Genomic DNA, 23,421 nt, shown 5'->3' with positions numbered 1-23,421 from the left:
TGATTTTAAAAGTGAAATTAAAAACATGATTTTATTCCACTGTTTTTCAAAACCCACTGGATAAAACTTTCCTCTTCTTGCTAACACACAGCATATTGTGCTTAACTCTAATTCAAACTTCAGTTCTCAAGCCCAAGTGCCAATGAGATGATAAAATCACAACAGGTCATGGTTGGTACCAGCTGTCCATGCAGGCTGAGCTTTTCTTCTCTTAAAAGTCAATAGCAAGTGCTCAGGAGACAAATGTAAAGACAGGAAAAACATAAAATGGTGTTTTCCTTATTGACAATTTAGGCTCTGCCTGAGCAAAGATTTCATTCAGACTATATTTTTGGTATCCACCAGTATTATTGGCAACTTATGAGATTTACTTATAAGTCTAGATGGATGCATTTCTTTTGAGTTCTTCTCTAATTTTTACTAATTTTCTCTTTTTCACCTTTTAGCTTTAATTTTTACTCAATTACCCTTGCTTGAGTAGTGTGATGAGAAAAGTGTATACTGTCCCTAGAAAAGTTTGTGGTATTATCAAAAATAAAAAATATCCATAGCTTGTTCATGTAAAGGAAATAATTTCTGAACAAGCTTTGGGGAGACTATCAAAGCCTTGATAGACTATTTGAAAAGTAGTCAAAAAATCTGTCATAAACTAAAGCAAAAGACATTTAATTCTGATTTATGCTTTCAATTTTAATTTTAGAATCTGATTTTAGCTTTTAAAACCAAAACAAAGCAGTCCTTTTTTCATATATGTCTAGCTCTGTTTTAACTTTCTGAAGGTGCATTTCTTTTTTCTTCTTCAATTGTGCTTTCTTTTTTCCACAAATGTTACCTGTTTTATTGTGTTACTAACCTGGAACAAGTGATCTATATTCTGAAGTTTTTGAAAATGAATGTAAATACAGATGGCCAAGGGGACTTTTGTAAGATATTTTGGAAAAGCAATTATTCATATTTTTATTTATTAATAATAAAATCCTAAAATTATATTTCCAGTCATCTGCCTATCCAGTTATACTGTCTCTGGAGAACCACTGCAGCCCTAAACAGCAGGAAGTAATGGCAGACTGCTTGAAAAGTATTCTAGGTGACAAACTTCTCACTACACCAATTGGTGGTGCAGTAGATATGACTGAACTGCCTTCTCCTGAGGTAATAAGTTTTCATTTTTCTCTGTGAAAGAAATGGAAATGATGGTGGGGTTCTTCATTATTTTTTTTTTTCAGTCCTCTGGGACTGAATTTATGGATCACATCTGTGTCAGAAATAGACTTCAGGTAGTAACAAAAATATTTAAACTGCACCAAAAAACCACATGGAAATACATCTGTTATTTGCTGATTTATTTTTTTGTTGCTTAAATTGAAGGAAATTCCTGAAATTTAAACATGTTATTGAAATGGAAACCTGAGCCTACATTTTTTGTCAATAACAGTGATGATGGAGGTTTTTTTTGGTCCTCTGCTACTGCAAAGCCATTCTCTTTCTCAGTGTGTTTCTCCCTCAGACAGCGTTTCTCAGCGGATGGCCCGAGACCCCTGGGACATGAAGTCAGAAAAGGCAATTAGATGGGTGTTGAAAATTTTATTGCAAACTAAAACAAATACATTTCCTTTGTTCCAGTCTTTGCACATAATTTTCTTTCAAGGACAAAAACTTTTTTCAAGTCTTTTGTAGCACAAATACGTGCACACATACAAAATACTTATTTCAGCTTCTCGCTGTTGCCAGTATAGCCATATTTTATTCCTTGTGTTTTTACAGTAGCTAAAAAAATGCAAATGAAAATGTGGGAAGGAAGCACTGTCATAAGGAAAAACAACACACAAAAGGTGTTTAAAATAATTTTTTAAGGATTTGTCAAGGAAAAATATTTTTGAAGTGATCTGTGCAAGAAGATGTGCTGAAGTATTACCGTACTCTTATATTTCCATGACAATGTTGTAATATTTAATGTTCATGTTTCTCCACCCTTTTTTTTTTTATTGTAGCAATATATTTTTTTGCATCATGGTTTCCAACATAATTTTGAAGCCTTGAAAACTGTTTTTTCAATTAGGAAAAAATCTAAACTCTATCAAACAGGAGGGCTTGTTGTAAAGCTTCTCAAATCACAGCTGGATTCAGTGTAGGAGATGTGCAAGGATCATATGTCCTCTGAAGCAAGCACAAAATCAGTGAAATGGAATCACTGAATCACACACTTAAAAATATTAATTTCTATGATATATGTCCCTTACCATATGGTTACTGTGATACAGGGAGTTCATACTTCATATTTCCACAGCTTAGAGTTTTCATGAGTCAGCTCTGTAGAGTTTTGCCTGAAAATGGATTGCTGGGTCTATGTATGGAAATGCTGTCAGCTGAGATTAATTCTCCTGAGCTTTTAACATATTAAAGTATTGTGAGACATATTTCCCATCTGTGCAAGGTGTAAGGATTACCTAAATAACGCCACTGTCGTCACCTGATTACAAAAGTTTTAATTCAGAAAATTATTATCTTGAGAATGAACACAAATGAGGATCTTCTCTGTTTCTCCTAGGTTTTCTGATCATGCATGTAAGAAAAGTCAGTAGGACTTTACTTAGCAATGGAAATATGTAGCTATGACTGAATTTGTAAGTTCAGTTATAAGCTTGACTTTGGCTGGCATCTTTTTGAAGAGCCAAAAAAGGAGTTTAGTGACATCACATCTTTAAAGCTTGGGACCTTGTGCATTTTCAAGGCCTGGGTAAATTCATTGTCATTTGAGAAAACCAAATTCTGAATTTAGTCTTCAGACTGCTTTACTCAAGCTGTGCAAAAGAGATGTTACAGAACCACAAATGATGAATTTGAAATGCTCTTTGTTGGAAGGATCCTCAGTTAGTGTGAAAAAGAAAAAAGCTGTCACCTATATAAGTTGTTGGTCCACTTTTTTCAAGATGGAGCATTAGCAAGAAAAGGGAAAAAGCCACCTCAGTGTTCTTCAAGATCAGAATTGAATGGTTATTTTGTGTGTACATGAAGTGGGAAATCACATAGTTTCTCCAAACACTTCAAAGAAACATTAGACAATTACAGGTTCCTTTTAGGTTTTGGAGTTTTGGAGGCTTCCATCGAAATAATTTTCTTTTATATGGTCAATCTTCTACTTCTTTCTTTAAGTAGGTCTTGAACTATACCTTTGTCAACTGAGATGATTGTGTGTGTGTGGAAGGAGGTTAAAATGAGGAACACGCCCACTCTTAGGTGGTTCCTTGGACCACCTTGCAATGATGTCTCCTACCATTGTAATTCTAAGTGAAAATCACATGGAGGCGCAGGAAATAAAAGCGGAGGATCACTGAACACTTCCTCTCTCTGCTTTTCCCAACACTTGCTTCATCTGAAAAACAAACCCCAGAAAATTTCAGGACTAAAGGTTTTTTAATTCTTTGCCTTCAGTCATATATTCACACTTCCATCTGACTATATTGATATTATTAATTCCCTGCAATTCCTGTATTCTGTGGCATCTCAGCACACAATTCCTCCTCTACATATGGAGGAAGGAGAAGACTTTTGCACTACTTCTTTCTTTCCCACAAACTTTATCCCATGAGAAACTGAGGCTGCTTTTAAGCTTCACCTGTCCCATCTCTTTCCCAAGAAGATGGTTTGCCACCCAAAGCGACAGACCTGATACAATTCTCTGCTCCCAGTCTTGGCCATCATGGTGCTTCTAAAGAGACTTCATGAACTCCCTCTAATCTTCACTGGAATAACAGGTCCTTTGAGTCAGGTCCTGCATTAAATTAGATTTGACATCAGTGACGGGCGCCAGACATCTCTGCTGGTTGTACCAGCACTCCTGGTGATGTGCTGATAGAAAGTGAAGGAATGAAGTGCCTTATGCAGCAATTTGTAGATGAACTTAGAAAATATCAGGATGCTAGAAGAGATAAGGTTTTACTTACCCTGCTGTGTTCTTCCTCTCAAGAGATCTGACAGCAATTGAAAGGAGCAGGTGGGCATCCAATATAACACAGAAAAGAATGTAAGCACATTGATGCTTTGATGAAAGTTTGTTCCTCAATTATTTTGCATTGTAGAGCATTGAACTGCCTTACACTGCTGACAGGATAGATATATCAGATAGTTAGGAATCTTTTATTATTTGCAGGTTTCCTGTCACAAAGTTGGAATGAGATATTGATGTGTGATTAACTGAAAGTGAAGTGGCAACTACTGTGATTTTACAAGTTCTCTTTAATGTTTACCACACAGCTGCAAGATCAATTACTGCATTGTGATGTCTCAGAAGCATTTCTGGCCAGGATTGCCAAGGCTTCCCTATGGTTGTTAAACCTGTGGTGTCCAAATAAAAGGATCTGTTTAATGAGATCCTTGAGAAAGATCAATAGAAGGTCTCCAGTACAACTTCATGGGCTATGGATATTTTAAATTCTGCTATTATGCGGAAAACCAGCTAACTCCATAAGCCAGGACTCATCCTTCACACTTTTCTTCACCTTTATCTACTCAGTATAAAAAGGAGAGCTTTCTCTACACAGTGAGTGTTTTCAGTGAGAAATTCAAGATTAAGCACATCTAATTCTGTTGCTTCATTTATGAGATTAATTCCTATTTATTTTGACCAACACATTCACATATGCAAATGTCTTGACCAAGTCTTTGCATCAGAAATACTTTTGTTTCTTAGCAAGTCAAAATGTTTCTAGTCACTCTTATGCCTTTTGATCAGTCTATGGCATCTATTCTTTACAAAAAATATGAAAAAAAAAATGAGAATGTGGTATGTCTTGGTGATGACCTCAAAAATAATAATAAAAAAATCCATACTGTTTCTCATAAAATTTCAGGAATCTCTAGGCTGTAGTGAGTACATACAGAAGACTCATCTAATTCCTTCACTATTTTTAGGCATTGCACTCTTGAGGGAACATGATTTTCCCAGAAATGTGGTAAACATGTGACAGTCATTATCTGTTAATAGCTTCTTTGCATTGTAAAGCAACTTCAGGAGGTAACTAAAAACAAGACATTGCCATATTTTATATCATTACCCAGGTAGGTCTTGGGTCAATGGCTTATTTGGTGTATAAAAATCATGTGGTTTGTTTGGTAAGGCATCTTCTTGGACCATTGAACTTTGGTAAGGAATCTGTGCAATGAAGACTCTGAGCCAACCTGTAACCATCTTTCTCTGCAATCATCTGGACTTATTTCCAATGCATCCAGAGATTTAGTTGCCCATGTAGAATATAGTTTCAGCTATAGCACAGCTATTTATCCTTAAGTAGACTTAAGGTAAGTAGACTTACCTGAAGTCTACTACAGAGCGCAACACAGAAATGGAATTTTCAGGGTAGGGTGCTTCTCACTGGGTAAATGTGTTGTAGGAAAACGTGCTATGAGGTAGGTAAAATGCTGCTCCTGATATAATTAATATTTGTTTGCCTAGAGCTCAGACCTTGCTGGTGGTATTGATTAAAAATATCTGTATAATAAGTATACAGTATTGATATAAAGTATCTGTAGATGATAACTGTGATTTATAAGGCTGCCACAAAGACATCCATTCACACTTCACTAAGTGTGATTCGTTAAAGATAGCTGGTGTTGGGTTTTTTTAACAGTTGTACTTAACAAATCTTGTCATTGTCTCAAAACCTTTCCCTGTGTCAGACTTCACAGGAGGTGTTGTATCTTAACCCTATATCAGTATTTAAGGCAGCAGTATCATTCTTGAAATAGAATATTATGTAAAACTCAGAAGAGATTTTAACTTTGTTACTTAGCAAGATTTTCAAGGCTTGATATTCCTCTAACTGAGCACCTACAGCTGGTCAGGAGAGAAGAAGGGAGAACAACAAGCTCAATTTAAACAGGAGAAGCTATTCTGTCTTTAATACTTCTGTCTCAAATCCAGGGTTTGTTCCTTACATTTCTGGGCACTGAATTTTCACATTAATTGTAGTCATCAATAGGTGGGTTTGCCCGATCCAAAGTGCTTGTGATTTTTATCTTGGAAACTTGGCATTACTTCAGCTGATTTGTGTTATACATCCCATTAACCAGAATGCACAAGAAAAAGGTTTTGTTCATTTAATTATGTAAATATTTGTTCTAGTTGATTGCACTTCGAGGTTTTTGCTTATGCCAGTCTTGAAGTCCCACTATGCTCTAGGGAGGTCCTATGATGTTTTACATATTTGAATTTTTTAGTATGCTTGCAGTTTTTATAGAAGTAAACAGCAAATGTATTTTTAACATATTTTGCCTTTCATAATAAAACTAGAAAGGAGAAGTTATAGTGAATGCTCAGACTTTCAGCTCATTAAAAGGCTTTTCAGCTCTCTTAGAAGACCTGGACATGTAGAGAAAAAGGTGTCACATGTTTAGCAGTGCTGATTACCAATTAAAGAACTCAGATTTCACACAGTCACTGAATTTGTAACCATACATTTGTTATAAGTTTTTTTGAAGATGTGTGAAGTTCAGACAAAAGCCTATGCCATTTTTTCACTCTGTGTTTCACTTTCAGTGATTGGGGGTAACTATTATTGTCATTTGCTTCTGGCCAAAAAATAGCAAATTCTCTGGAGTATTTTTGTAACTGTTTCTGAAAAGAACCATGATTTTAGAATGTTACCTTTGTAGAAAACAAAGCAAACCTTAAAAAACTTCTCCTACCTCAGGATGTTTATGTTTTTGCTAACAGCTCGCAAACAGAATTTTAGAGACTGATTGACATCATGACCCATTTTTATATCATTACACACACACACTATTGTCTTTCTTTACTTAAAGTTATGTTTGCATATAGGAGGCAGTAATGTAACCATAGATAGTTTTTTCTTCCCTTGTATACCAGGTCTTTTTTTATTTTATTTTATTTTTTTTTATTTGTAGAATGAAGTCTTCCCATGAATAACAAAATACAAGATCAAAAGTGGATAGAATTGCTTTTAGATACTGGGAAATGTGAACATGCAAAGCAAAATTCAGAACTCTTAAAAAACATGAGTAGCATTAATCATATTAAAACTCTTCTAAAAATACCAGAGAAAAATAAAAAAAAGAGTGCATTAATAAGAAATGAAGGCAATGTTAAAGGGCATCCTTATCCTGAGTCACCAGTGCAGAGAGACTAATCAAACCTTCCAGCAGCATGGCATTGATAGATATTGGGCATAGGATGTCTCATTCCACTGGCACCCTGGCAAACTACCAACACGAGATCTGAAGCGATAGGGGGATTATGAGCAATGGAGCTTGCAATGGAAATGAATGGAATGTCTCTATCCTTGCCTATGGCTCTGGTTTCTACTAAAAAACTTTGGCTTTATATATTTCTGTTATCCATACCTGTCCTAGTTTAGGGCAAATTAGGGAGGAAAACTCCAAATGGGGATTTCCCCAGGGAAATGCCCCTCTTCACTTTCTGGTCCGGGAAAAGAGAGGAAAAGAAAAAAAAAAAAAATTCTTTGGAGAGAAGTGGAAAAAGCTGTTTATTTAACAGAAATTGAGTAATATTAAATAATAGTAATAAAACTTCTTGCTGTTCGATGGGGTGGCAAATCTAGGAAGAAAAGTCCTTTTCATGTGGTGAAGCTCGGCTCGCTCAGGTTCTTATCAGTCCCTCCGGCGCTGGAAAATGCCGAGGCCCAGGGCCCGGTGGGCCACAGGCTTGTGAGCTCCCGGGGTTTGGCTGGGTGTTCAGTCCAGAGCAGGCTTGCACAGATCCAGAAAAAAAGGAAAAAACAAAAGTCCGGGGAACTCTGCCTCAGCTAGCTAAAACTAACTAAAAACCAGGGAGAAGCTCTGTCCTGCTGTCTGTCCGTGCTGCAGACAACACAGTCCAGGAGCGAGATGTGTGGGAGTGATGTTTTCTTTAACACAAACTGCGGCTTCTTCTACTCCCCTCTCTTGCTCTCAGAGTCATTCTTAAAGGTGCAGAACTTAATATATAACATAAACCAGACGATTGGGGATACCAGTATCATAAAGTCACCCCAGGACATTCTACCCCTTATCTTCATATCGTCAACTTATTATCAAAATTAATATATATATATTTTAACTCTACAACACATACATTATATACAGACAAGGGAATTAATTCATGATCTTCACCTAACTATCAGATCTCTCTGAGGTACACATTGTGTTGTTCTATCTTTCCGCATTATCCACCATGTGCAACTCGGTCCTTGAGCAAAAACAACCCCACGAATGGGTTTGTCTGCACTCGAAGTAGAATTGATCTAAACTGTCTTTCTTAACAAACCTCTGAGGTGTACTGCTGGGACTTTGTCTCCGTCTACTATATGTAGGGTCTCAGATTGGGCTGGTCCTGCTCGGTTGGTGGAACCTCGGGTGTTAACTATTTAGGTGGCTTTTGCTAGATGCTGCTCCTAATTTTTGAAAGATTCTCCACTCAACGCTTTCAAGGTAGTCTTTAACAGTCCATTGTACTTCTCTACTTTCTCTGCAGCCGGTGCATGGTAGGGGATATGGTACACTCACTCAATGCCATGTTCCCTAGCCCAGGTGTTTATAAGGTTATTCTTGAAATGAGTCCCATTGTCTGACTCAATCCTCTCAGGGGTGCTGTGCCTCTAAAGGACCTGCTTTTCAAGTCCCAGGATGGTGTTTCGGGCTGTAGCATGAGGCACAGGGTAGGTTTCCAACCATCCTGTGGTGGCTTCTACCATTTTGAGCACATAGCGCTTGCCTTGGCGGGTTTGGGGCAGTGTGATGTAGTCAATTTGCCAGGCCTCCTCATACTTGTATCTGGACCACCGCCCACTGTACCAGAGGGGCTTCAACCGCTTGGCTTGCTTGATCGTGGCACACGTCTCACAGTCATGGATAACTTGGGAAATACTGTTCATGGTTAGATCCACCCCTCGGTCTCGTGCTCACTTATAGGTGGCATCTCTACCCTGATGACCTGAGGCGTCATGGGCTCATCGAGCTAGGAACAACTCTCCCTTGTGTTGCCAATCTAAGTCTATCTTTGACACCTCTATCTTTGCAGCCTGATCTACCTGCTCATTGTTTCGGTGCTCTTCATTAGCTCTACTCTTGGGAACATGGGCATCTACATGACGGACCCTCACAGACAGTTTCTCTACTCTGGTGGCGATGTCTTTTCACTCATCAGCAGCTCAGATTGGCTTTCCTCTGCGTTGCCAGTTGGCCCTTTTCCACTTTTCCAGCCATCCCCACAGAGCATTGGCTACCATTCATGAATCAGTGTAGAGATAGAGTTTTGGCCACTTTTCTCTTTCAGCAATGTTCAGGGCCAGTTGAACAGCTTTGAGTTCAGCAAGTTGGCTTGATCCACCTTCTCCTTCAGTGGCCTCTGCGACCTGTCGTGTGGGGCTCCATACGGCTGCTTTCTACTTCCGGTTCATCCCTACAATGCGACAGGAACCATCAGTGAACAGAGCGTAGCGTGTTTCTTCTGCTGGCAGCTGGTTATACGGTGGAGCTTCTTCAGCTCGTGTCACTTGTTCCTGCTCCTCTTCATTAGTGAGACCAAAGTTTTCACCTTTCGGCTAGTTTGTAATTATCTCCAAAATCCCAGGGCGATTTGGGTTTCCAATACGGGCGCGCTGTGTGATGAGAGTGATCCACTTGCTCCATGTAGCGTCGGTGGCGTGGTGGGTAGAGGGAACCTTTCCTTTAAACATCCACCCCAGCACTGGCAGTCGGGGTGCCAGGAGGAGTTGTGCTTCTGTGCCAATCACTTCTGAGGCGGCTTGGACTCTTTCATAGGCAGCTAAGATTTCTTTCTCTGTAGGAGTGTAGTTGGCTTCGGACTCTCTGTAGCTTCGGCTCCAGAATCTCAGTGGTCGGCCTCGAGTTTCCCCAGGCACTTTCTGCTAAAGGCTCCAGGACAGACCATGGCTCCCGGCTGCAGAGTAAAGCACGTTCTTCACATCTGGTCCTGTTCTGACTGGGCTAAGGGCTATAGCATGAGCAATCTCCTGTTTGATCTGAGCAAAGGCTTGTTGTTGTTCAGGGCCCCACTGGAAAGTGTTCTTTTTGCGGGTGACCAGGTAAAGAGGGCTCACGATCTGGCTGTACTCAGGAATGTGCATCCTCCAAAAACTTATGGCACCTAGGAAAGCTTGTGTTTCTTTCTTGTTGGCTGGTGGAGACATTGCTGTAATCTTGTTGATGACATCAGTAGGAATCTGATGCCGTTCATCTTGCCACTTTACTCCCAAGAACTGAATTTCACGAGCTGGTCCCTTAACTTTGCTCTTCTTGATGGCAAAACCGGCTTTCAGGAGAACTTGGATGATTTTCTTTCCTTTCTTAAAGACCTCTTCAGCCGTCTTTCCCCAAACAATGATGTCATCAATGTACTGCAGATGTTCTGGAGCATCACCCTTTTCTAGGGCAGCCTGGATCAGTCCATGGTAGATGGTGGGGCTGTGCTTCCACCCCTGGGGCAGTCGGTTCCAGGTGTACTGCACTCCCCTCCACGTGAAGGCAAACTGAGGCCTGCATTCTGCTGCCAGGGGAATGGAGAAAAATGCATTGGCAATGTCAATAGTGGCATACCACTTTGCTGCTTTGGACTCCAGCTCGTACTGGAGCTCCAGCATGTCCGGCACGGCAGCGCTCAGCGGTGGAGTCACTTCATTTAATGCACGATAGTCCACAGTCAATCTCCATTCTCTTTCAGATTTACGCACGGGCCAGATGGGGCTGTTGAAGGGTGAGTGGGTTTTGCTGACCACCCCTTGGCTCTCCAGTTCTCGGATCATCTTGTGGATGGGGATTACAGCATCTCGAGTTGTTCTATATTGTCGGCGGTGCACCGTCGAGGTGGCCATTGGCACTCGCTGTTCTTTCACCTTCAGGAGTCTTACTGCAGATGGGTTCTCTGACAGTCTAGGCAAAGTGTTCAATTGCTTGATGCCCTCTGTCTCTACAGCTGCTATCTTAAATGCTCACCTAAGTCCCTTTGGGTCTTTAAAATACCCACTTCGGAGGAAGTCTATGCCTAAAATGCATGGGGCCTCTGGGCCAGTCACAATGGGGTGCTTCTTCTACTCATTTCCAGTCAGGCTCACATCAGCTTCTACTAAAGTCAAGTCTTGTGATCCACCTGTCACACCAGCAATAGAAACAGATTCTGCCTTTACATATCTTGATGGGATTAGGGTGCACTGTGCACCAGTGTTAACCAAGGCCTCATATCGTTGTGGTTCTGATGTGCCAGGCCAACGAATCCACACAGTCTAAAAGACACGGTTTTCTCTAGCCTCTACCTGGCTAGAGGCAGGGCCCCTCTAAGCCTGGTTATCTTTCTTTCTTTGGGTATATGTCTTGGAGGTTCTTTCAAGAGAATCAGACATGTCATCATCATACTTGTCAGCTTGACTACAGGCTACTGGAGCGGCTTTCTTTTTGGTGGAGTATCCTCCCTGAGTCTTGCTGTCTTCTAATTCACGCACCCGCTGTGCCAGAGCACCAGTAGATTTTCCATCCCATCTTTTCATGTTTTCTTCACAGTCACGTAGGAAAAACCACAGCTCAGCTCGTAGCCTTTTCTCTCTATCTGGGGAACTTTTGCGTTGAGTACCAGGGCTCTTGGTCTGTACTGCCGAGACTGGAACAAGGTCTTCTCTGAGTTTCTTGAAATTCTCCTCTATTTTGTCTTGAAAGTTTTGTATACGTGTTTCTATAGCTGTAATTTTTGTCTGTATGGGGCCATGCACGGTATCTGCATATGCTCGAAGCTTCTTCGCCATATCCATCACAGTCTCCTCCCGGTCATCCCGCTTCATTGTTGCTAAAGCAGAAGCGTATTCTTGTGGCTCAAGTCGAACAAGTTTTCGCCACATCACAGATGTACATGGCACCAAGTCTGGATTTTTAGTACCTAAGTTACTCACGAAGACAATTTCTACTATTGCTATTTCTCTCAAGCGCTGAATCTCTTGTTTTATGGTTTTCTAACGAGTTTGCTGTATATAGAGATCATCTGCACACAGATATCTTTGTGCCACACTTCTCAGGACCCGTTCCCAGAGACTATAAGGGTCAGCCTCCCTCATCACTTCTTGGTCGATAACCGGATCGTGTGACAGGGATCCCAGATGCCTCGCTTCAGTGCCATTCAGAACTGTAGCCTCACCTGCAGCATCTCACAGACGGACTAACCAACTAATTATAGATTCATCAGGTCGTCGAGTGTAATCTTTTCTCAGGCCACGAAGGTCTTTCAGGGAGAAAGGTTCACCAGCGCCTTCTGATTTTTGATCAGTTGCTGGTCTTGAGGGTCTTTCCCCCGCATCACCATTATTATCATCTACTGGCCGATCGGTTTTGGTTTTGAATTTCATACCTCTCGTGGTAGGAGCAACAGACACTGGCTTAGGCTCACTGTCTGGTGTGGCCACTGGCTTAGGCTCACTGTCTGGTTTGGCTGCAGCCTGAGTGACTGGGGTAGCTGCTGATTTATCTGCCTGCCCTACAGTATCTAGCACCGTGCGATAAGCATACGCTAGGGCCCAGCTTATTGCAATGATATTTTTCTGCTTAGAATCATCACAGTAATTTTCTTCCAGATATTTCCCTACTTCATCTGGGTTCTGAATTTGTTCAAGTGAAAATTCTCAGGCTGGGGGATCAGAGAATTCTTTCAGAGTTCGGCCAATTTTCTCTCATTCTCTACTTCACTCAGGATTTCTCACACCTGAGTCTACTTCTGGGGCAGGGGTCTCATTGGCTCTTCTGGATATCTCAGCCCTCATTCTAGAGAAGTTGCAGACCATATAGAGGAAACTTAACAGCTGAACTAACAAGAAAGTGGTATCTTTAACACTCAGGGGAAACTGGATATTCTCAAAGAGGGACATAACAGATTCAAAGGAGAAGAAGGAAAGAAAAGGCTGGAAAGCCTCATCCCCTGCTCTTCTTTTAACAAACTGGGTACAATTACTAATAAACTCCTAAAATGTGCTACTGGGACTGGGAGGCAGGGTCGGGCGAAGAAACCATAAGCTAAACATACCTGACAGAAACTTCAGTAGTTCTATAAACTTCTTATAAATCATTATCACCGAGCTCAGCACAATAACTATTCTAATCCGTGCCCCTCTACTGGGAAAGAGGGCAAAGACAGGTATTAAAACCTCAAAAACTTTTAGGGACCAGATCTACATGAAGGCTTCCACCCCGAGAGATATTATGTATCTAAGCAACATGGCTGCTGACTGCTTTATCTCAATACAGAATAAATACAACTAACAATCAGTACAGGTTTTTCCACTTTCTCTTGCCCCACGTTGGGCGCCAAAAACTATATTTGTCCTAGTTTAGGGCAAATTAGGGAGGAAAACTCCAAATGGGGATTTCCCCAGGGAAATGCCCCTCTTCACTTTCTGGTCCGGGAAAAGAGAGGAAAAGAAAAAAAAAAAAAATTCTTTGGAGAGAAGTGGAAAAAGCTGTTTATTTAACAGAAATTGAGTAATATTAAATAATAGTAATAAAACTTCTTGCTGTTCGATGGGGTGGCAAATCTAGGAAGAAAAGTCCTTTTCATGTGGTGAAGCTCGGCTCGCTCAGGTTCTTATCAGTCCCTCCGGCGCTGGAAAATGCCGAGGCCCAGGGCCCGGTGGGCCACAGGCTTGTGAGCTCCCGGGGTTTGGCTGGGTGTTCAGTCCAGAGCAGGCTTGCACAGATCCAGAAAAAAAGGAAAAAACAAAAGTCCGGGGAACTCTGCCTCAGCTAGCTAAAACTAACTAAAAACCAGGGAGAAGCTCTGTCCTGCTGTCTGTCCGTGCTGCAGACAACACAGTCCAGGAGCGAGATGTGTGGGAGTGATGTTTTCTTTAACACAAACTGCGGCTTCTTCTACCCCCCTCTCTTGCTCTCAGAGTCATTCTTAAAGGTGCAGAACTTAATATATAACATAAACCAGACGATTGGGGATACCAGTATCATAAAGTCACCCCAGGACAATACCTTTCATATTTACTTCGTGGATACCTTAAAACACAGCATTTCAGTTACCTTTCATTTATTGTGAATTTTTTTGTTCCCTCTTCCCGCCACACTCCCAGTAGTGTAATCTTCCTTTCCACTAGAGCATAGGAAATTCAAAGAACATTTTTGTGGATCACTTTATTCAAGAGTGACAGTAAGTCCTGTTACTCCCTGACAGCTCCTGTGTACAGATGTACTGCTGCATAATAGAAGCTTTACTATTAATATAGTTTTGTAAATTGAAGTGAAATATATACTCATAGGATTCTGTTCCATAGATGAAAGCCATGCTGTTAGAATCAATATAATTCAATGATGTTTTTCTCCCTTTACATTACATATTATGGAGGTTGATACACGTCTATTTAAAAATAGAGAAACTGCTTAGGCAAAATCACCAAACTTTTGTTTCCCTGGCCAGGTAAGACCAGCATAAGGTTCTACTGTAAAATAACACAAGTTATAAACAAAAGTTTTCATTTGGTACACCAGAGAGATATGCACAAAGGCATTAATCAAAGAACAAATTTCCTGCAGGCTTAGTGATAGATGAAAACATTCCAAATGAATAGCAGACACATCTTTAAGTGTGTATATACACATAGAAGTACATTTAGGCTTAAAATAGAAGTAAAAAAATAAGTAAAAAAATATACCTTCTATGTCTTGCCTGGCTATCACTTTTGGCTCTTACTTAGCTTTCTACTTTTATCTTTTCATAGTTTCAGCATCTGGGTTCCTGTGGCAGAGAGCCTTTTTTCCTGTCAGGGTGTTAGATAGGCTCATTCTGTTGTGTACATTGATCCCCAGATTCTGTTTGGTTTCTTTGGCTTTGGCTTCTGCCTCACTCTATTTTAATTCATTTTGCAACCTCACATCATTATATTTAATAAACAACTTTGAAGATTGGTTAAATAACACCAAGAGATGAAAACCTAAGTAATTCTAGTTACTATTGTTCAACCTCTTTTCTATAGGCATTAAAATTCAAAGTTCTGATAAAAAATAAAAAAGTTGGAACAATTGAGGAAGGTCTGCTCAGGATGGATGCTGAATATGGTGGTGAGACAGAGGAACTGAGTGACTCTGAATCTGAGTCTGAGGATGACGACACAGATGACACGTTACCTCTTCAGCCATCAAGGAGTCCCACCAGAAGAAGAAGAGATCATAGACTTTCACCCCCACCTCAAAAAAAACCAAAGGTAACTTTTGCTGCAATTGAATATAGAGAACACACAGATTTTTTTTTTTAAAGAAACTCGATTATCTTAAAATAGAGACTAAACTGAAAAGTTGTTATAAATAAGTTATTTTAAAATAATTTATATTTTAAATTTAATTTAAAATTTAAAGAGAAAACTTTAAAATTACTAAGATCAGTGCATTTGGAAATTACATTTTTTAGCTCGAGGTTTCAGAATTTTCCTACTCTTATAAGAAAAGTCAGACTGGACCACATTTTAGTACCCAACTCAAAATCAACCCCTTCCTGTGCTCCCATCTTGAACTTCAACATTTTCCTCTCTCAAAACTTGTGCTTGTCCCAGGCTCTCGGTCCCACAGTAGATTTAAGATGTGTTTTGTTGGTGCCATGGCTCTCCTGGAACTATGTATAGAGAACACTTACAGCAGTACCTGATGACAACAGGCAGAGTTAACCATTTCTTCCCCAGGTCTTCCAGTCTATTTTTAAGATAGATAAAGTCTCCTATTTTCTTCAGTTCTGGATTTTTTTGCATTAAATTAGGTGCACATTCCTGGTTGTGCTGGAACATTTTTCAGCACCTGGAGCTGAAGAGGTGTTTTTAGATTTATCATGCAGAGACTTAACTTTATTTCTGAAAAAAGTGTAAAAATTTGGTGTTTGAAAGTCAAATTGAACTTAGTTTTTTTAACCAACTATAATTCTCTACCACGGAAAATCTGTTGCTTCATCAAGGTTGAAACTGCCTTGTTCAGCTTTTTTAGGATGTCAGGCAGCACCTGGTGTACCCAGTCACTCTTGCACATCATGCTCTGATTGCCTGAATGTGGCTAAACCAGCAGTGCTCCTCAGAGCCCAGCACTCTCGCTGAGAAGCAGTGTCTCTTTTTTTTTATATGATTTGAAAGTTTTTTTCTTCTTTCTCATTCCAACTGACATGGAGAAATAGTAAGGAAAAATTCTGAGGAAGGATGGACTCTGACCAGGAAGGACCAGCTCTCTAGACAATAGGTTTCAAGAATATTTGTAGGACCATGTAACAGACTAGAATGAATTCCACAGACTCTTAAACAGCAGCAACAAAAAGGATCTGCTCATGTTTCCCAGGCAGAAGAGAAAGTGGTTTCCAGGGTCCCACTCTGTTGGAATATTTGCCTTGATGTCCCACTGTATTGCTTTATGGGAGGGTGGGAGAGCATTTGAATCCACAGCCAAGATACCCCAGTGATGCTGCTGGCTTTGCCTGCCTCCAGAGTTGTATTTTTCAGGATTTCCATGGCAGTAGACTCCTGGTGTCCTCATGGGACATAGCCCCAGAATAATTAATGCACTTGAACGTTGCATAGTTTAAGAGCCATGAGCAGGCAATCTCTATTATTTTGTGGGATGAGAATTTGCCTTCAAAAGCTTTAATGGAATGTAAACATGATTAGCATCAGCAGCTCTCTGATCTGAGATCAGCAGTGCTCTGAGCCCCCAATTAGCTCAGAAGTTATGCTGAGGAAAATGAAGTGGTCACACAGTGCTTCTCTGTAAGAGAGAAGATCCTGGTAAAATTTCAGTCACTTTGGCTTATTTTGGTAATTGAGCAAGACTAAATTAAGATTTTGGTGAGAGAACTTTCAACCTTAATCAAGAAGAAAAGAGTTTTCCTAACTTCAGGGCAATGCTTAAAGGAATAGGCCTTTGATTAATTTTCTTGGCGCAATGTAATATTTTCCTGTTATTCTACATTTTATAGATGAGTTTATTCTGTTGGTCTTTTCTAGTACTTTATATATTTATGAATAGAAAGTTGGAGGTATATTTTTAAGGAGCAACATTAAAAGCCATGAAAAATTATATTATTTGCAAACCACTCTTAGGAGCAGGAAAACTGTAAAGCTATCGAGAAGAACATTCTGCTAGGAAGGATCTCTCCACTCACCCTATGATTGCTGTGATAAACGTGGGCACAATAACCTCAATTTTCTCTCAGCAGATCAGATCTCACTATTAAAGGTCATATTTATTAGATTCATTAACTGAGACGTTTTTTCATGCTTTATGCATCCAAAATGATTGTTTCTCTGAATTATTAATATTAATAATAATGAAATACTCATCATTGTGACTTTTTTATTCCATTATTCATCTGATGATGTTTAGGTGAGAAAGGGAAAGATTGCCCTTGCATTGTCAGACCTCGTGGTTTATACCAAATCTCAGAAGTTTGTGAGCTTTGAGCATTCCCTGCAGCATCAGCAGTGTTATGAAAATAATTCAATTGGAGAGAGTGCAGCACGAAAACTTTTAAGATCTTCAGGTAATTTCTTTGGAGTCAATCAGTTAAAAGTTACATTGGTGCTATGATTGCTTCACTGCTTAGGCATTGAAGGGTTAAAATTTTATGAAACACCTGCTGTCTGATTTTATTTGGTTCTTTGTATAACACTGTTTTAGATATGTCCTTTGCATAATATTTTTATTTCTGTTGGCTTTGGGAGGAAAACTGAAATTCAACTTTGCTTTAATTCCGTGTATTTTTATAAGAACAAATATTAACACAGTCTAAAAAATGTACGTCTGCCTTTCGATTCATTGTTTTCTGCATCAAGTAATTTAGGAATTGCAGTCAGCACTTGAAAAAGCGTGGAATAAATTTCACCACCTCCCTCCCCACCCCATGTCTGGGCTGAGAACTGAGCGGAGTTGGCTCGGCAGTCGCCTGGCTTTGGTGACAAGTGCAGATAAGAGAGTCCTCATTAATGGGATGGATAAACCCCAGAGCAGGCAGCTTGCTCCACTGGAGCAGACCTTCCATCCCAGCCAAACTGAATTATCCAAACCATTCTGGGCTGGAGCAGCTCCATTTGGTGCAGCCTCTGCTGTTTGAGCTCCAGCTGCCTGCAGAGAGCCCCGAGGGAGCGTTAAAAGCAGAGATCACCGAGCATGACAGTGACAATGACAATGAAGGCTGCCACATGCCCGCTCACTTTGTGGAGGTGATTCAGTGGCTGGCTGTTGCTAAAGGACACAAAATGATTCACATGAACACTTTCCAGTGGTAGAACAGGAAAGAAGGAACTTTATTTTCTGACCCCAGTATTTATAGATTCTCAACAATGACCAGGGATTGGATAATTAAGTTACACCTTCCCAAGCACACTGGTCGTGTGAAACGTCCATCAAAAGATGTTTCTTAGAAGGAATGTGATAAACAACTTCTGTTTATAGAACTTCCATGGGAAAGTAACTAAAGCTATGAAAACATTATCAGGTTTTAGTTTTCAGGGCAACAGCTGGCGAGGTGAATGATGCTGAACAGTGTCACAAAGTAGGATTTTCCAGCCACTGAGTCCTCTCTCTGGTTCCTCCAGCACTCTAGGAGATAGAAAAGTAGCTCTAGAACCTCTCCTCCCCCTCAATAAAACCACCCCCAAACAACAAAGCAAACCAAACTCTACCAAACAAAACCGCTAAACAAACAAAAAATGAGGTGAGAGGAAAATGGAGATCAGAGAGATGACCCTGGAAATGTAGATTTTTGTTTAATCACTAAAAAGGAATCGTGCAGATAGAAGTCATCTGAAGTTTCCCACATCCCTGCAGTCAATGCTTACATATGAGAAAGGAGGGAACACTGCCAGCAGAAGGAAAAACAATGTACATGATAGTTATCTTCTGAGGCTTATATAACAAGAATTTCAGTGGCTTTTGAAAACGTGCTCTTCCCTGGTCCTAATATTATTTAGCCATTTTATTTAAACCTCCAAACAACAAACAAGCCAAGATCATCTAAAGATGATTTTTTTTCCCTTTTTTTTTCATTTTGAGCTATTATAGAAGGGGGAAACTTTTGTGCAGTTTCCTGTGTCTCAGTTTCCCATGAGAATACAGTGGGCTTTAGTGTAGAAATCATAAGGTTACCCTGCAAAAAGGTGAAGAAACAGAATATTACAGTGAAGGGATGGTTTTTGGATAATGAACTTCTTACAAAGGAATATATATTTCTTTATACAGGAATACTGTCAGATTCAAATACACACAAAATATTAAGGTTTAAAAATTAATTATTAAATGAACAAATGAATATATTTCAAAATAAAATGATGTTAAAATAGAATAAATTGGCATAATATTGTGTAAAAATATTGCTGGATCAAATTACTGTATTTTTATTATTTGTTCAAATAGGATTTCTTTAATAACAAAGGTTTTCTTACCAAGATTTTATCCTTCTGTTTATCAGCTAAAGAGTTTATTTCACATACTACAAGATTTATTACAAGAATTTACCCCAAGGGAACAAGAATGAGCTCGTCAAATTATAATCCTCAGGAGTTCTGGAATGTAGGGTGTCAGATGGGTATGTATCCTTGCAGAAACTATTGCATTCTAGGCTTTACAGATAAAGGAGTTTCTTGCTTCCTATAGTATTTTGGTGTTATGTAGGTTATGTATTTTCCCCCAGTGGCATTATTTTAATTTTTGTTGTATAAAATTTTCCTTCAACCCACATATTCCACCAGTTTTTTCTCACTAGTAATTGTAAATATCACTTTGTGTTAAATAGCTGTTTCCTATCCCAGATATTCCATTTATTCTATTTTATTAATCTCTTTAAACTACCTCTTTGAATTGGATATTAAGAAAATCACTAATAACAAGCTCAGCATTTTTAAGTTTCCATTACTCAGCAATGCAAGTTTCTTCTGAAGGGTCTGTGGGTTTTCAGTGGCACTCTGTGACTTGCTTAGGTGCAGATGTGAGCACAACAATTGATAGTAGTGCCAAAAATTCCCAGAACAGGATATGCTACACAAGGCAGCACTCAAACATTCCTGGTCAGCACAACATCCAGAGACAGCTGGGAGCTGCTGGGAGTCTCCAGTCTTTATTCAGATGAACATACATGTAGAATTTTAATTTCCAGTACAAAACATATTCGTTTCCTGGGCAACAAAAAAAAGTGGTAACTTCTGCTTCTTCATTGAAAGTTATTTATTTGAATTTTTTCAAAATAAGCATGGCATGACTTCTGTACCCAGCAGGCTTTGGAAAACCTCTCACCTGTAAGCATTTTGTCCTTTTTAATGGCTTTAGAGACCATCTTACCTTCACGTGTTTATTCTTCAGTTTAAAAGATTCTCAGTTCCAGAACATATTTCTATGTTTGCCTGCTAAATTTTCTTCAGCCCTAGGTAAAGTAGAGCAGAATAGTTTTTGTACCCAGGTATATATTCTGTCTTTGAGTCTTTGCCAAGGCCACCTGAGGGAGACTGTGGGGTGAGCAGGGCACTTTGCCTTAGGCTCTCGGTTTTGAGAGGTGAAAGGTGTGGATTCACCTTGTTATGTTGAAATACACACTCATCCAAGGACAGGCACAGATTTCATTCTGTCTGTAGGGCCCTGGAGCTTATGTCACCCTTGTTCCAGGCTTCCTTTTCCACTTGTTTCCTTTCTCAGCTCTCCATATATCTTCTGTGACAAGTTACTTTCTCCATCCTGACTGTTATTTTACATAACTACATAAGGAGTACAAAAATTACTATTTAGTATAAATTTGACTTGCTTCTATGTCCTCATAAATGCTTATTTGCAGAACAGATTTGGACTTGTGCTGGACTATCCAAGTATCTTCTCATCACCATACTGTGTGAAATTGGTTTGATTATGTTGTGTCCTTGTGGTTCATCCACACTTAGTGCCATGTCTGGATTATTTACCTGGGGTGCTGCACTCCCTGTGTGCTATCATTGCTATCTAAACTATACATTGCCATTAAAAACTAGGAAGTTTGTTTCATTCTTAGAGAAAGCACTCGCCAGAGGTCCTTAATTTAAAATTGAATTAATCTCCCAGTCTTATCATACTGCAATTTACTAGTTTTCTTTCTAGCCTGTGAATCTCCACACTTATCTCTGCAAAGGATAACCATTTGTTAGATCACAGACAGCGCCAAAATCTTTCAAAATTACTACACTGGCTGTTTACTCAGAGTGTGCCTTAATGAGAAGTCAGTCTAACATTAATATGCAAAACATATGACTTTTGGTGCATAGGGGGTTTGGGCCCCTTCCTGGAAGAATTAAAAATCTGCAGGAAGTGGTTAGATTTGCCCTCTTGGTCACTTCATTTGCATCTTCACTTAAAAACCCCTCTATTTTTCACATGGGAATAGGCTGATTAAAAACAATTCTCCACATACATTATTTCCAAGCTATGTTAGATCTATTTATTCCCTAATCTGCTTTAGATAGCTGTTTGGCAGAAATATAGCAGCTCTTCACAATGCAACTCCCAAAGTGAGGGTATCTCAGTGAATCTTCTGCTGATGTCCTTTCACTGATTTAACACAGACTTTTGATTTTTATATCTGTCCCATGTCTGTATAATTCACACACCCCTCCTGTCTGCCTGCCTTTGTGCTTTACACCCCATGCACAGAAGTGAATCCTCTAGATCCCTTTTGCAATTCCCTGAAACTCTTCAAAGGACTCTTGGATTTCTCTTTGCCACCTATTCCCCTTCTTAACTCCCTTCTCCTCCCCACACCTGCAAGCTTACATTCCTTTAACATCCATAACCTTTCTGGCTGGGCAAAGAAAATATATTAGGTTTTGTTCAAACTGCCTTCCAGGCCTCTGCATCTTGTAATTATGAGAACTGAGTTACTCCTTCACTTCCCTTAGTGATTGACTCAAAACAGTGCTTTCTTCTGTACCTTGCCAGCAATTTTCTCTGAATTGCTTGGAACATATTAACTTGGAGCAGCCTGGCACTCAGCTAAAGCAGGATGAAATGGTCCAACAGGCTCAAGACTTTTTGGGGCTGAGGACAAGACATGTAATTGTGTAAACCTAATTTCCAGAGGAAGGCAAGTTAAAAAGCTCAGTAAAAAGTACAGAGTTTCCACAAAATAGCTTTTGGATATCACTGTGTACTCCCTGTCCATTCTCTGAAAACTGAGACTCACAAGAACAGGAGGTTTTGGGAAAAAAGAGGTCTTATGGAGAAAAACCCTCACTTTTCATAGTCTGTGAAAATTAGTATGCCTCCTGCATACAACTGCAGTGAGGCACTGGAAAGAACTGGTTTGATGTATCCATGTCTCCTTTTTATTTAGGAAATAAAATGAAATGGAAAGATTTATGCAGGGAAATAAAATTCAGGACATTTATTTAAATAAACTGATATCAGTTGTTTTATATAGACTGAAAAAAACAACAAAAATCCAAAATGAAAGAAAGCCTTGGTGAAAATCATAATAAAAAAAGACTTAAATAACCTTTTGAATGTGGCATTTGGAAATGTTCTACATGTACCAAAGCACTCTGCAGGAATGACCAAAACATGCCATAACTTACAGGAGAAAACCATGGTGTTGTAGGTAGAGAATTTTATTTCAGAATATCTCATATGTGCTTTTTGGGGTGTGCATAAATTTATATGCTGCTGTGAAAGTTGTACTTGTATGATGGGTTTTTTACTTTCTGTAGGTTTTATTTTGGACTGTGACACTGAAATGCAGCTTGGCAATTTTGTCACATCTGTTTTGTGGTTCAGTCTTGTGTGCAATAATATGACAAAATATGGTAAAAAATGATGCATGAAAAGAGGAGTGATAAGGAGCTCTCTAACTAGTTCTGATTTTAATCTCTGAAGCAACCAAGGGAAAAGAAACCAACTAATTTTGATCTTGGTATGCCTCACCTGTGGAAATTAAAATGACTCAAACCTGACCCTGCTTGGGTTCTGTGTCAATAACTATATTATTGCTCTCTTCTACTGGTTTTAATAGTCCAGAAATGCCTCCTTAGGAAGTGAAACCTAGAGGACTAATTTTTTTTTTAATGTTTTCCCTTGAATTTCACTGATTTAGTCTTCACAAAGAGTGAAGTGGTACTGCTAATTCAGGTGTAGACACCTGCAAGATAGGTGGGATAATATGATTCAACATCTGAAGCTCTCCAAATGCACTCAACTTTCCTTTGGAATGGCTCCAAATGCTGGGAGTGGTTTTGAATGAAGGTTTTATGTCTCTTCTGCAGAAATGCTTCTACTGCCAGGTTTATGAAAAAGCTCTTGGGCTATTCTGCTTCTTTTTAGGCAGTTTTTGGTGTGTGTCATAGATACTGGAATTTCACTTTAAAGCAAAGAAACACTGAAATTCCATTTTATCAGTTTTTCCAGCTGTCTTCACTGCAGACAACCAATAGAATAGTA

At 39.5% G+C, this 23,421-nt stretch overlaps 1 protein-coding gene across 1 annotated transcript in view; it reads left to right on the top strand.

The window, feature by feature from the left end:
• Positions 1 to 23,421, top strand: part of LOC131586100 (1-phosphatidylinositol 4,5-bisphosphate phosphodiesterase zeta-1-like) — a 55,882-nt gene that overhangs the window by 15,268 nt on the left and 17,193 nt on the right. Inside the window, exons 6-9 of the mRNA XM_058852839.1 lie at positions 997 to 1,152; positions 14,985 to 15,212; positions 17,362 to 17,518; positions 19,445 to 19,561. Of these exons, the coding sequence (XP_058708822.1) occupies positions 997 to 1,152; positions 14,985 to 15,212; positions 17,362 to 17,518; positions 19,445 to 19,561 (658 nt within the window). The remainder of the gene's footprint in view (positions 1 to 996; positions 1,153 to 14,984; positions 15,213 to 17,361; positions 17,519 to 19,444; positions 19,562 to 23,421) is intronic.

The sequence above is a fragment of the Poecile atricapillus genome, chromosome 18, assembly GCF_030490865.1.
Source record: "Poecile atricapillus isolate bPoeAtr1 chromosome 18, bPoeAtr1.hap1, whole genome shotgun sequence".
Lineage (NCBI taxonomy): Eukaryota > Metazoa > Chordata > Aves > Passeriformes > Paridae > Poecile > Poecile atricapillus.
The sequence above is the reverse complement of the archived record's forward strand: the minus strand, read 5'-3'. Positions and strand labels throughout refer to the sequence as shown.